This window comes from Prunus mume, linkage group LG2, assembly GCF_029339155.1.
Source record: "Prunus mume cultivar Tortuosa linkage group LG2, ASM2933915v1, whole genome shotgun sequence".
Classification (NCBI taxonomy): Eukaryota; Viridiplantae; Streptophyta; class Magnoliopsida; order Rosales; family Rosaceae; genus Prunus; species Prunus mume.
This window is the reverse complement of record NC_142699.1, coordinates 10,150,547-10,164,783: the sequence shown is the minus strand read 5'-3', so window position 1 is coordinate 10,164,783 and position 14,237 is coordinate 10,150,547. Positions and strand designations below refer to the sequence as shown.

The following is a 14,237-nucleotide window of genomic DNA, read 5'->3' as shown; positions in this document are numbered from 1 at the left end:
CAATAATCCTTACAATATTATGCGTGGAAGCTGATTAAGATTGGTGTGCTGTTGATTAAGACTGGTGTTGTTTTGTAGCTTCTGCTAAGCCCTTAGGTTCTAACACCTTCCAGTTGTAAAATAATGGATGCAAGTTGTATTATTTATATTCGTTGACAAAATTGTCTGAATATAAGTACCATATCTTTCAAACAGAGCTCACACAAATTGCTTGTGGAAACAATTTTTTATTTATAATTTTGTTTGAAATATTTATCTCAAATTTTATTTTGGCTAGGGGAGGTGAGGTGGTTGGGTTTAGTAAAATCATTTTGAGCTTCTAGCATTTGTCTTTAGGCCAAACTAAAGGTGTTTGTATTGTATGTGTTTGCTAATGAGACCAAACTGAAGACACTTTGTGTTATATTTATTTATAGTTTTGTGAGCCTTGGTTCTGAGAGATACAGGACGCACAGAGAGATAGAGATAGATATATATATATATATACATATATATATGGCATCTTCATGTATGTCAATTCAACTGAAGTGCTTTGCTCTTCAGAAGAAGCCCTCTGTCTCTGGTAATCTTGAATACTTCAAGACCACCCTCTCCTCCTCAGCTTTCATGGTGAGTAGCTTTAGTACTTGAAATCATTCAAATTCATCTTATACGTGACCTGATCAATGTGCTTGTTAATTACAACTGCAGCCATTGTTGATGAGAAAAGTGGAACAAGTACTTCCCATGCAGATAGATGTCTCCAAAACTTTCAAGAACACTTATTCAAAAGTGTTGGACTTCTTGGTTGATTCGATGTTTGAATTTGTCGATCAATCCTGCTTCCATCTCAGGTAAGCCTACTTTCAGTTACCACCGCCCTCCCACCTATTACAAATCATCTGTTAGCTATGTGTTTTTCATTGCAGAGCAACTTTGGCCCGGTAGACGAGTTGGGAGGAGAAGTTGTTATCACCAGCAGCATCAGAGGGAAAATCCCAGGTGATTTTCCAGAGGGTGTCTACATAAGAAATGGTCAGTACTTAACACAATATTAATTTTAGCTCTCATATATTATTAGTTAAGGCTTTCAGATCCATGCAATATTTTATTGTAAGATCATAATCAGACAACAGATATATCCAAATCATTCTTTGTTCCTCTTCTTGAAGAAAATTAACGCAAGAAACTCATTCGCGAGGACAAATATATCGAACATCTACTATGTTTGTTGCGGATATTTTCAAGCAAGGAAATTCTGCCGTCGACTTAATATTTGACGCTTGCTTACATTTTAAGACTTGTGTATCGTGTATCATATCTTCATGACCTTCAAATTTTCAAGACTCAAGATCCATGAGCTTGCCAATCGGAAATTAAAAATTTAATACAGAGAAAGCTTGCTTGGCAGATAAAATTCTTATCCTAAATAATCCAACCAGTTGTCAAACTTCTCATATGGGTTTTTATTTATTTTAAATATTGTTTTTTGTTTGGACTTATACTTATTTGAGCAATTATGAATACAGAAGGCGTTCAGAATTGTATTTTTGCCAAAAGAGGGAACCCTACTTGTTAAACAATATGATTGATGAAATCAGACAGGAATCTTATCTGCTAAATCCACTCCACCACTAAAAAACAACTTGATAGCTTAATAAGTCGGTGACCCCAATTGTTCCTATTTTTGTGTGTGGATGATGCTATCTTTTTGTGCAAGAAATGGTCCAAAACTTTGGAAAAAGCATGTAGTTGATAAGAAAGTGTTACTAATTTGAACCACGTCCATGTTACTGCAATTAATTATGCAGGACCAAACCCTCTATTTGGAGGACTGAAATCTACTAAATCCATCTTTGGAAGGTCAAGCCACATATGGATAGAAGGAGAAGGCATGCTTCATGCTTCATATTTTAGTAAGGACGTCAGTGATGGAAGCTGGACTGTCAGGTACAACAACAGACACGACGAAACTGAAACTTTCAAGCTAGAAAAACAGAGAAACAAGCCATCTTTTCTCCCAGCTATAGGAGGTGATTCGCCGGCTATTTTATCTGCTTGTATGTTTATTTTTGTTGAATATCAAAACCAGTAGCTTATTTTGGTCCTATCAATTTATGATGCTTCTCCTAGCTGAGGTTTGGCAAAGTGAACAAGTACTTGAGTAACACCAATGTTTTTGAGCATTCGGGGAAGTTCTACTCCATTGCAGAAAACCACATACCTCAAGAGATTGACATCATCACATTAGAAACTTTAGGAAATTGGGATGTCTCTGGAGCCTGGAACCGACCTTTTACCAGCCATCCAAAGGTATGATTAATTAGCCATTTGCACTTTAATTTATACACTAATCTCAGTTCTGTTTCACACTTAATTAATACTCATTTTCTTTTTACTGGTTCAGAGAGCTCCAGGCACAGGGGAGCTGGTCATACTGGGAATCGACGCAGTTTAACCTTTCATGGAGATAGGAGTAGTTTCTGGTATTATTCATATTTTAAGAACACCATATGCAGCATTTAGTATGAGATTTCAGCCGTGTTATAACAAAGAAGACATCCTGGCCTTCTGATGCATCACTAGTTTGCCCCTTTCTCAGCTGATGGAAAGGAATTAATTTATAAAGTGGACCTCAAACTCGATAGGCGCAGCCTTTGCCATGAACTAGGGGTTACACAAAGGTAAAGCTAGTAGTCAGATTTTGTCGACTAAAAATCAAGGCTCAAATCAAATAGCAAGCAAGTTAATATAAGGATGTATTCTTGTCTTGCAGGTACAATGTGATCATGGATTTTCCTCTAACTTTAAACATAAACAGACTTGTCAATGGAGGCCCCCGTAAGTGATTAACCCTTCTTAACTCCACACATCCTGCTAATTATTCCCCCCCCCACCACACACACACACACGTATTTGTGCTTGATGTAGCGATGCTGATCTGCAGATTAGTAAAGTACAATCAGGAAAGATATGCAAGAATTGGTGTAATGCCTCGCTTCGGTGATGCAAGTTCAATCCACAGGTTTAAAGTTGAACCCAATTGCACATTTCACATTATCAATAGTTTTGAAGATGGTGATGAGGTAACTTAACAAAATGGAAATTTTATTTGCAATTTTACCATCTTCTTGGTGGAATCAATCAATATAAGGAATTTGAGTTTGTGTGTGGGATGAGCAGGTTGTAGTGTGGGGTTGCAAAGCTCTTGACTCAGTTATACCAGGACCTGACATGAGTTTGAATCAATGTGGGTGGTTGCCAAGAAGATATAAGTCTGCAGATCCAAGTAAAGAAAACAATGATGATATTTCAGCAGAGGATGGAAAATTATTTTCTCATGCTTATGAATGGAGATTAAACATGAACACTGGAAAAGTCAGGGAGAGATATCTCACTGGAAAAGAGTTTTCCATGGATTTTCCCATGATCAATGGAGATTTTTCAGGTGTTAAAAATAGATATGGCTACACCCAAGTAGTTGACTCAATTGCAAGCTCTACCTCAGGTAATTATCGATAATCTTTCCCGAAAAAAGAATAGAATCACTCACTAATTACTCTTATATCATACCATTAATTGTTATGATCTATGGCTATGTGCATTTCAGGCTGAGGCATGCTCAAATATGGTGGTCTAGCCAAGCTACATTTTGAAGAGCCAGCTGATGTTTCTTTGGTAAATAAATAGGCCATCTACATTCTTTCATTATCATTTTTCTTCTTCATTTTTATGTATACATATTTATTGTTTCCTTGCATGAATTTCTAGAGAAATGAAAGCCAATTAGAGGTGGAAACCCACATGTTCGAGGAGAAGAGCTTCTGCAGTGGAGCTGCTTTTGTCCCTAAACAAGGAGGCCTTGAAGAAGATGATGGATGGGCCATCACTTTTGTTCACAATGAAGATACCAACGTATCTCAAGTAATTTAGTCGATCCATTTATAATAATATTACAAGTCTTAGTTTGAGATGTTAATTAATTTGTTCTTTAGATTGATGCACGTTTATAATATTAATAAGTCCATCGATCCTTTTCTTGTAGGTTTACGTGATCGACACCAAGAAGTTTTCCGATGAGCCTGTTGCTAAAATCACATTGCCATGCAGAGTTCCATATGGATTTCATGGAGCTTTCATGCCAATGTCATAACAATAATATGCCTAATTAATCTAGTAATCACACATCATCATGATGAAATTTTTTAACACTCACATTTTAGCTGCGGTTAATTTCGTGGTTAAAAATGTTGTGACGGATGTATATAGGTTGTGTTATGTAATGTAGAAGGAGCATGACTTGACTCCTTAATTAAGAAAAAGCTCCTCCTCACAACAAATGAGATGATAACACACTTGTAAAATTCCAAAAGAAAATGAAGTTCAAAAAATTTGACATGTATCAAAACTCTATTTGTTGTGAGAAGGAACTCCTCAATTTTAAGAGCCAAGTTTTTTTCTTATAAAATTTCTGTTCGTCATGAAAAATAGCTTGTAATTTCATGAGTGAAAAAGAACGGAGAAAAAGTTGGGGCTATATGAAGCAATTGGACTCCTACGTGGGAGTTTGCGTCTCAAATCAAATCCTTCTCTTGAATTTTTTTTTTTTCTTTTCGCCTTTTCTTTTTCGAAAGAAACAAAAAGCAAAATGTTCATTACAGGTAGGTAATCCAATTAGAAGCCAAATTAAACCCAATCAATCATCCCAGCCCACGTATATACAGACAATATAACCTTTAAAGGCATGCATATGTGGTGTACACGTGTGCATGACTTCCTTAACACTGTCTCCTAAATGATAGGATAGCTATGGATCTTATGTTTGAAGAGACAAGCACTAAGATCCAAGAGATAAATTAAGAAATCTCCATGTCATGATCCAAACGTCAGCATATGATTCCTGTATAATGTTTGTGGACCAACCGTTGCTTCCATCTAAGGTTAGTTAATTAATTTCCTATCAGAGCTTTTCTTTTTTAATTATATTCTTTTTTATGCTTAATTCCCAGCTAATTACCCATTCTCCAACTTCTCTTGAACTCTTTCTTGAACCATTTAACACAAACAAGTTTTTGGATGAGCTTTGTCCATTCGTGGCTTAAAATGTTAGCATTAGTATTCTAAATTAGAGGTGTTCGTCGGTTCGAAACTAATAAATTTAATAAATTTGCATCTTATCCAATATAAATTGAATTATAAATATTCCAACTATCAGTTCTTTATATTTGGGTCTCATTCCAAAACATTATTTATTTATTATTAGTGGGTAGTTGATTACAAAACTTATTTTGATACCTTTTTTGTTTCATTCGCAGGCAGTCAAGTTGGTCTATGTCCTTTTGCGTCGGTGGTCAAATTGCCCGTTTGATAATCTCACAAAGCCTAAAGCATCCACAACTGAAAGTTGTCTGTCTTAAATTCATCTTTTGTTTCAAGACAAGCATTATTAACATACTACAAATTTAACCATGTACATATATATGTTGTGCGGAAGCTCAATCAATATTTGCAACACTGTGAGTGAAAACAAATAACAACAAACATAAGATAAAAGGAACAAATAACAGCCAACAAGAACACCGAAATGCATATTAATTCGGTTTTATAAGTCTAGGTCTAGTTTAAAGACGACGGAGTAATTCACTATAATTAAATAGAGGATACAAGTGTCTATCACTAAAGAATAAAAACAAATAGAGACGACTCTCTGTCTCTATTACAAAGTAGTTGTGCAACACAAAATGACTCCATCGAGAAAGCCAAAACGTAATGATGCCTACTCAAATATTCAATTTGTGTATCCAATGCACTCGTCGGCAAGTGTCCTCTTTTGAAATGGTTAGCACAAGGCCCCACAATGGATTGTTTAATATTGAGCCAGTATATATACACACAAATGAAGGGTTAGCGCATTTGATGCAAGATGCAACAATTACTGGCAGTCCCCTCTTGTGCTTTACAAGTAAATGGATCTTTTCAGACCCATTTCATCTCTGAGAGTTTTAATCACCTGAAAACCTCACTTTCCTCAGCTGCTAAGGTATTTCATTCATCCATTTTTGTTTCACACAGAAGCGCATACATATATATATATATATATATACATACATATATGATTTGTTTGTCATTAGTTGCGCACTTGTAACCTTTTCTGAACTTGATTTGACATGTTTTGATGACAGCCTCTATTCAAAGAGTTGCAGCAACTTCCAATCAAGAAGGTGAATAATGTCTCTGAAACCATGAAAAACACTTCTGGGAAAATCTTAGATGCACTTGTCAACTCCATGTTCAAATTTGTGGATCAACCATTGCTCCCTTCACAGGTACTTTCCAGTTCAGCAATGTCTTACTCAAACTTAGCTCTACCACCAGATATGCATACTTCAATTTGTTCTAGTTAAAATCTTTTGTTATATATGTATAAGCTTAATTACATCCTGTGCTTACAGAAAAACTTTGCTCCAGTTGAAGAGATTGGCAGCCTGGTTGAGATCAACTGCACTGAAGGAGAGATCCCCCCTGATTTTGCTGAGGGTGTTTACATAAGAAACGGTATATAATATGTGTGACTTCCTCGTCCCAATATTATTAATTTGTTATTATATATATTTTTTGATAGAAGCCATATTCTATTCTAATTATGGGAAGGGGGATTCGAACCCGGATGCAGAGTAGGGAACACGTCCCAATGTTTATTTTTAGGTAAGATCAACATTAATTAAGTTTGGCTTAGTTAATAATGGCTTTTATTTTCAATAATAATCTTGCAGGTAACAATCCATTATTTGGAGGTCTGAAATCAGCAGTTTCCATTTTTGGACAATCACACCACAGTTGGGTAGACGGAGAAGGAATGCTTCATGCAGTATACTTTAAGAAAGACCAAAATGGAAGTTGGATTATCTCCTACAAGAACAGATACGTTGAGACTGAAACATTTAAGCTAGAGAAACACATACATAACAAACCATGTTTCTTACCAGCCCTACAAGGAGATGCTTCAGCAGTTTTAGCGGCACTTCTTCTAAATTGGGTACTAGTCTCGTCAACTTTTATGTATATATAATTTTTAAGTTTGTGGAAACTCATATGTTTAAAGGAAAATGTACCTATTGCCATACTTCTATGTTGTATTGTGAATCTGGACGACTGGCAAGAAAGCACTAGCGATGGTTTATAACTACAATTTAATTATATCAGCAATCGTGGGTTACATCAAGTTGGCCAGGGTAGTGAGCCCGCCCTTGCACTCAAGTTTGAACTCCCCCTCTCATAAATTAGATTAATTTTTAGACTAGATTATCGGTTGTATAAAAAAAAAATTATATCATATGCAGCTATATAGAACAATTATATATATAATTTTGTTTCTTGTATGATGTGGCAGCTGAGATTTGGCGCAGTGAATAAATACATTAGCAACACCAATGTTTTTGAGCATTCAGGGAGGGTCTTCTCTGTTACAGAGAATTACTTGCCTCAAGAGGTGGACATCTCAACTTTAGAGACTCTTTCTGATTGGGATGTCAATGGTGCTTGGGATCGACCTTTCACTGGCCACCCAAAGGTTTTTATATTTTTTATTTTAATTTCTGTTGGTATTTATTTAATTTCTCCTATTTTTTCTTATATAATATTTTGCCTCCAATAATTATAAATTTTGGTTTTGTCATGCTTTTGGATATTTTGCAGAAAGCTCCAAGTTCCGGAGAGCTAGTCATAATGGGGACGGATGCTAAAAAACCTTACTATGTTCTGGGGGTTATCTCTGGTACTCGGTTCGATTTAAAATAACTACATTGTGTTATTTATGCTGGAGAATTTTATAAACATCATGATAATAATAATAATTATTTCAGCTGATGGAAAAAAACTGCATAAGGCTGATCTCAAATTCAAAAGAAGTGTCCTCAGCCATGATATAGGAGTCACACAGAAGTAAGTATATAAATGGGTAATTCTTATCTAAAATGTAATCATTTCTGTAATGGGGATGTTTTGGTGGCATCAGGTACAATGTAATCATTGATCACCCCCTTACAGTGGATATACAGAGACTCGCCATGGGTGGCCAGTAAGTGTATATTATATGCAATAATTCGAGGGCATGCGGGAATGTTTTTTTAAAATCTTAACTATTTGAGCTACAAATCCCTTATATACACGTAGTTCTTTAACAATTAATCTTATTAATTGTTGTCAAGTAGCTATAGCTCTTAAGCTAATGCTCGTGGTACATGTGTGGCTAGATTAATGAAGTATGAAAAGGAAGGGTTTGCGAGGATCGGAGTGATGCCCCGTTATGGTGATGCAGAGTCTGTCAAATGGTTTGAGGTACAAACCAGTTGCACATTCCACATTCTCAATTGCTTTGAGGAGGGCGATGAGGTAATAATTAAGCATCATCAGATCAACCTTTAATTCAATTATAATTACTAATTAATAATATTGTTATTCTAATTAATCCTTATATTCAATGTCTGATGACAAACGAGAACAGGTTGTGGTGAGGGGATGTAGGGCTCTCACATCCCTCATACCAGGTCCTGATGATGATGTTGGTTTCAACAACAAATTCGAGTGGTTCTCCAAGGGGTTCAATTTTGCACACCATACCAAAGACATCTCTTCTGCTGATGATATTTTTGCAGAGCCAGGATATTTCTTTTCTCGTGTATATGAATGGAGACTGAACATGGTATCTGGGGAAGTTGAGGAGAAAAATTTAACTGGAACTGAATTTTCCATGGAATTCCCTTTCATCAATGACCAAGTAACTGGTTTAAAACATAAGTATGGCTACACCCAAGTCGTCGACTCCATGGCAAGCTCTACATGTGGTAAAGAAAATTTAGACTTTGATTCTGATAGTTACCCTATTGTCAACATTACTTGATATCTTCTTTGTATTAGGCATGGGAAAATTTGGATCTCTAGCCAAATTATATTTGGAGGAATCGTATACTACGACATCTGCGGTAATGAGTTCATGTTTCGTTCAATCTTTGTTTCTTCTTTAATTTTTTCTTGGCGAAAACCAACCCAACAGTTGTATCTTTTCCTTTTCTTGTTTGGTTGAAAGGCCCTAGCTTTTTGGTGTTGCATATTTATATTATCTGTGAATTGATAACATTATCAGGAGGGAAAGTGTGAGGAGTTGATAAAAGTTGAATATCACAAGTTTGAGGAGAACAACTTCTGTAATGGAAGCGTTTTTGTGGCTAGGCATGGAGGCAAAGGCATGGAGGAAGATGATGGTTGGATTGTCACTTTTGTCCACAATGAACAAACTGATGTGACCCAAGTGAGTTCTGATGCCATTCTCTCCAGAATTTATTAGAATGAATAAAAAAAGAAAGAAAAAAATAGCATTAATTTTGTTTTGCTCACCTTAATTAATTATAAACACTTTCATTACTTTCTTGCTGCCAGGTTCATGTTATTGATGCAAGTAGGTTTGGAAGTGAAGCGATTGCTAAACTCACATTGCCACAGCGGGTGCCATATGGTTTTCATGGAACGTTTGTATCAATGCTTAGTCAATCTTAGCATATATATATATATATATATATGTATGAAAATAAAAAAAAAGTAATGCTAGAGAAATCATGTTGGTGTGAGTTCACGTGTTTCCCGTATTGTTTGATTGTAATCATTTTTCATTTTTATTTCTGATTTTCTATTGTAAATAGAATTAGAAGTAATTGTCTTACTTGGCTTTTAAGGTTACTTGGACTCTAAGGCATGATGTACTATATATATCTGCCTCCTACAAAAAGAAGAATACATTATCACAATTACGTACTCTCCTATTTTTTTAAACAAATCATATTATTATACTACGAGCTTGTTTGAGATTGATTTTGGATAAAAGCATAAAAGTGATTTTTGACAATTAAAAACACTTTTGATTGCGTTTGGCAAAAAATCTAAAAATGCTTATAGGTCATATAAAAGTACTTTCTGGAGAAGCACCTAGCATGTGCTTTTTCAAGAAGCACTTCCTGGTGCTTGTAAAGCACTTGGATTTTTAACCAAAATTCCAGGTACTTGTAAGCGCTACTAACAAAAGCGTTCATGAGCAAAAAAACTTCTTATAAAAACAATCTCAAACATGTCATACATCTCTAATAAAAGTAGGGTCCACTAATAGAAGTAGCATCCACCTACCTCAAGTGACACTCAATGTGATAGGGTTAATGTCTCTCGTATTGTAAATCATCTCCAAACCCACCACACATACAGACGAAAATGAAAAAACCTTTTTGTATTCTAAATTGACCCGTACCAACTTGTTTTGATTCCCTTTTCTCGATAAGAATTGAAACCTCAAAATATATATATGTGTGCATGTGCGTTCATTTGAAGAAAAAAAAATTTCTGATAATTTCAGTTGCAAGAGATTTGTAGTTAAAATGATTCACCTAAGTACTCGAGAGTTTTAGGTTTGATTCTATCCTCTCTCAATATTTATCGTATAAAAATAAAAAAACTATGGTCTCAGTCAAGGAATCCATTCATATGCGTCAAGGCGTAGTCTCTTATGCAATTAGAAGACAAACCCATTGGGACTTGTATACCTTATCCCACAAAAGATGCATAGGAACCATTTGATACCTTTGGCTGGATATATATAAGAATGCTTAAAACATGCATGTGGCATTAATTTTATTTCTTTTCTTATTTCTGCGGGAGGTTTTCTTCTTATTTTTTTTGTACTTTTGTGAGGGAGGTGCCATACCATCCAATCAAATTATGCAAGGAATATTGCAACTGCTTGATGCCCTTCTTAGGAGTTGGCTTGGTTTATGTCCTCACTCCTCAGGCCTTTGGGCATCACACGCAAATTGGACTTAAAATAACTCATATATATATATATATATAGAGAGAGAGAGAGAGAGAGAGAGAGGGGCTCATGTCCATTGACAGATCCTCAAATGTTTGAAGACTGTGATGTCATCTATCATACGTCGTATATATTATTAAAGGAAAATTAATGCCCAAGTTCTTCTTTGTAAGAGTAAGAGTGATTCCTCCGTTCAGACAAACTACAATTTGACACATATTTACATATATTTTTTATACTTTTAATGAATTATTTCGTATGCGTTTCACGTGACGAAAAAAGACTACTTAGAGGAAAAGAACCACTTTAGGTACCACATGCACTTGCCTGTTTATTTATATGGCCTCAGGTTCTGCATTACGAGATCATAGCAAAGGAAAAAAATGGCATTCTCTTCTTATGCTAATTTACAAGTACACGGGTCTTTCCAAAACCCTTTCATCTTCCACGGCTTAAATCACCTCAAAACCTCACTTTCCTCGTCTGTTAAGGTATACGTACATATATATATATATATATATATGATTATTTTGAATTTCATTTCCACAATATATTGCTTTATTTGGTTTGAACTTTGATTTACACATGCTTGGATCACTGTAGCCTCTATTCAAAGAGTTGCAGCAATTGCTTCCAAGGAAGGTCGATGTTTCTAAAACCATGAAAAACACTTCTGGGAAGATGTTAGATGCACTTGTGGACTCTATTTTCCAGTTTGTAGATCAACCGTTGCTCCCATCTCAGGTTGTATCTGTGGTACTCCAACAATAATGTACTACAATATATTAAACCCTAAATTTTTTGGTTGCTCTTGCAGCCTTGCTAATTTAATAATCATTTTACCAATAGGATCTTATCAAGAGTATGATCTTATTTCCTTAATTACAATGGGATCTTACCAATGCGATGTTAGTTGGATTGGCTCAGGTCATTGGTCTGCTCCTAGTGGTTATGGGTTCAAGTTTCCATGAACCCGTGTGTGTGTTTAAGTAAGAACTATTCGCAGTTTGTACAAGAATATATATAATTAAGCTTTATCATGTGCACGTGGTTACAGAAAAACTTTGCACCAGTGGAAGAGATTGGAGACATTGTTGAGGTTATCTGGACCGAAGGAGAAATTCCCGCTGATTTTGCTGAAGGTGTTTTTGTAAGAAATGGTATGCGACCACTCATTGTTCTATGTTACATTTGTAATATTATATATATTAACTGATTTTAGCTAGTTTAATTGCTTTCTAATGAGTAATTTATAATTCTAATCCAGGCATAAATCCTTTATTCGGAGGTTTAAAATCAGCAGTGTCGATTTTCGGACAAACACAGCACACTTGGGTAGAGGGAGAAGGCATGCTTCATGCACTCTACTTCAAAAAAGATCATGATGGAAGTTGGATTATCTCCTACAACAACAGATATGTTGAGACTGAAACATTTAAGCTAGAGAAACAGAAGCATAACAAGCCATGTTTCTTACCAGCCCTCTTGCCAGGTCCTGATGGTGAGGGGATGCAGGGCTCTCACATCCCTCTTGCCAGGTCCTGATGGTGGACTTAACAAATATGAGTGGTTCTCAAAAGGGTTCAACTTTGCAGATGATCATTCTGCAGAAACTGGATATTTGTTTTCTCGTTTATATGAATGGAGATTGAACATGGTCTCTGGAGATGTGGAGGAGAAAAATTTAACCGGAACTAATTTCTCCATGGATTTTCCTTTCATCAATGAACAAGTAACTGGCTTGGAACACAAGTTTGGCTATACACAGGTCATTGATTCTATGGCAAGCTCTGACTGTGGTAAAGAAAAGAAAAAGGACACTTTGATTAAATTCATCTCAATTAAAATAATGTGCTATGTTAGGAATTATTTTGTTGAATTATTTGAGATTTTGTTTGTCCTAGGCATGGGAAAATATGGATCTCTAGCCAAATTATATTTGGAGGAATCGAATTCTACGTCATTTGTGGTAAGGATTAATATTAATTATACATAAAACCAATAAATTTAATCACCATAAAAAAAAAAATCATTTACTAAATTTTTGGGTTTTCATGTTTATGTGTGTATTACTAGCAGGAGGGAAAGTGTGAGGATTTGATAAAAGTTGAGTACCATAAGTTTGAGGAGAACAACTTTTGCAGTGGAAGCGTTTTTGTGGCTAGGCATGGAGGCAAAGACATGGAGGAAGATGATGGTTGGATTGTCACTTTTGTCCACAATGAAGAAACTGATGTCACCCAAGTGAGTTGCGATGATAAGTTTCGGACTGCTTTTGTAAGACGCAATTATCCTCATAAGCACTTTTTCTACAAGCACGTCAACATTTTTATAAATTAAAAATTAAAAATTTAAGTATATACTTCTTAAAAAAGAACTTATGAGTGATTCTTAAAAATACACCTTATTCAGATATTGCTTTTATAGTCAAGAAACACTTTTTCAAGAAACACTTTTAGCCGTTTTAAAAGCAGTTCTAAAATTTATTGGATCGATAAAAAGGAACATTAATTTTATGTTCAATTGATGTCTTATTATGAATTATATTTAGCCTTGCTGATCAGATTATAATCACTTTAATTATATATCTTGCTGCCAGGTTCATGTAATTGACGCAAAGAAATTTGAAAGTGAACCGATTGCGAAACTCACATTGCCACAGCGGGTGCCATATGGCTTTCATGCAACTTTTGTGTCAATGCCTTGTCAATCTTAGCATTATTATGCATTATATATGCTTGCTTGTCTTCCCAGATTTCCCATCTGTGCAATTTAAGCTGGAAATTAAACTAGCCTCGACTGTTCGATTGTCACACACCGGATTCGAGATTTTACTCTAGACGTGACATTGATCCAAGTTAAGCTACTTTGAATCGTATTAATGAATATTATAAATAAAAAATAAAATGAAAAGATTAATTGTCTTCCTATATACCATTGCTGTATTTGATTGACAAGCTTGCTTTTTCTCTATGGCAATGTTTGGGGATTTATTACTTGTGGATGGAGATTAAATACACCACATTAATCACAACTCCACCCCCTCATCCTCTCAGTTAATGTCTCCATCTGTTTATTGCTGCAATATAATTCCCCCTACACCAAATTATATGTATGGAGATTAATATATCAAAACGAACCAGCAACTTTTATGGATGGGTTGATATGGGTGCTCTAAATATTTGTGTCTCAAGTCTTCTAACCCAAATTAATGTTCATTGGCTAAAGGAAGGAGGGGTTGGAAGAGGAAAGGCCTAAAAAAACTTCCAAAGTATGGAACCTACGTACCTAACATATTGAATTGAACTGCATGCTATATGTATAGGAAATTTATGTATCCAAGCTACTTCAAGATGTTCTTCATAAATACATATATCACCCTTCTGATCTTTATATATCTCTAGCTAGC

The 14,237-nt window shown here is 35.3% G+C and overlaps 2 protein-coding genes and 1 pseudogene across 4 annotated transcripts; all 3 read left to right on the top strand.

Moving 5' to 3' along the window:
* The first annotated feature begins 473 nt into the window (after nt 1-473).
* Nucleotides 474-4,516, top strand: LOC107880078 (carotenoid 9,10(9',10')-cleavage dioxygenase-like; annotated as a pseudogene). Its single transcript, XR_016123585.1, has 13 exons — nt 474-609; nt 691-833; nt 909-1,014; nt 1,791-2,053; nt 2,113-2,292; nt 2,387-2,465; nt 2,582-2,663; nt 2,756-2,824; nt 2,927-3,065; nt 3,163-3,487; nt 3,596-3,657; nt 3,751-3,903; nt 4,025-4,516. The product of XR_016123585.1 is annotated as a carotenoid 9,10(9',10')-cleavage dioxygenase-like (transcript).
* Nucleotides 4,517-5,862: 1,346 nt separating this feature from the next.
* LOC103320238 (carotenoid 9,10(9',10')-cleavage dioxygenase 1-like) lies at nt 5,863-9,788 on the top strand. Of its 2 annotated transcripts, none has more exons than XM_008221881.2 (13): nt 5,863-6,019; nt 6,162-6,305; nt 6,432-6,534; nt 6,753-7,015; nt 7,370-7,549; nt 7,675-7,753; nt 7,842-7,920; nt 7,994-8,056; nt 8,232-8,370; nt 8,483-8,822; nt 8,896-8,960; nt 9,122-9,286; nt 9,415-9,788. In XM_008221881.2, exons 1-13 carry the CDS (start codon nt 5,903-5,905, stop codon nt 9,529-9,531), a joined length of 1,854 nt encoding a protein of 617 aa, XP_008220103.2. In that variant the 5' UTR covers nt 5,863-5,902; the 3' UTR covers nt 9,532-9,788. The 2 variants fall into 2 exon arrangements, with proteins under 2 accessions (XP_008220103.2, XP_088903277.1); XM_089047151.1 differs by having other exon boundaries at nt 5,926-6,019; nt 6,175-6,305.
* A 1,423-nt stretch (nt 9,789-11,211) lies between these two features.
* On the top strand, nt 11,212-13,544 carry LOC148919584 (uncharacterized). The gene is made up of 8 exons (XM_089044392.1): nt 11,212-11,319; nt 11,432-11,572; nt 11,886-11,988; nt 12,096-12,303; nt 12,335-12,627; nt 12,733-12,797; nt 12,908-13,072; nt 13,428-13,544. The coding sequence occupies exons 1-8, from the start codon at nt 11,212-11,214 to the stop codon at nt 13,542-13,544; spliced, it is 1,200 nt and encodes a 399-aa protein (XP_088900518.1).
* The last annotated feature ends 693 nt before the right edge of the window (nt 13,545-14,237 follow it).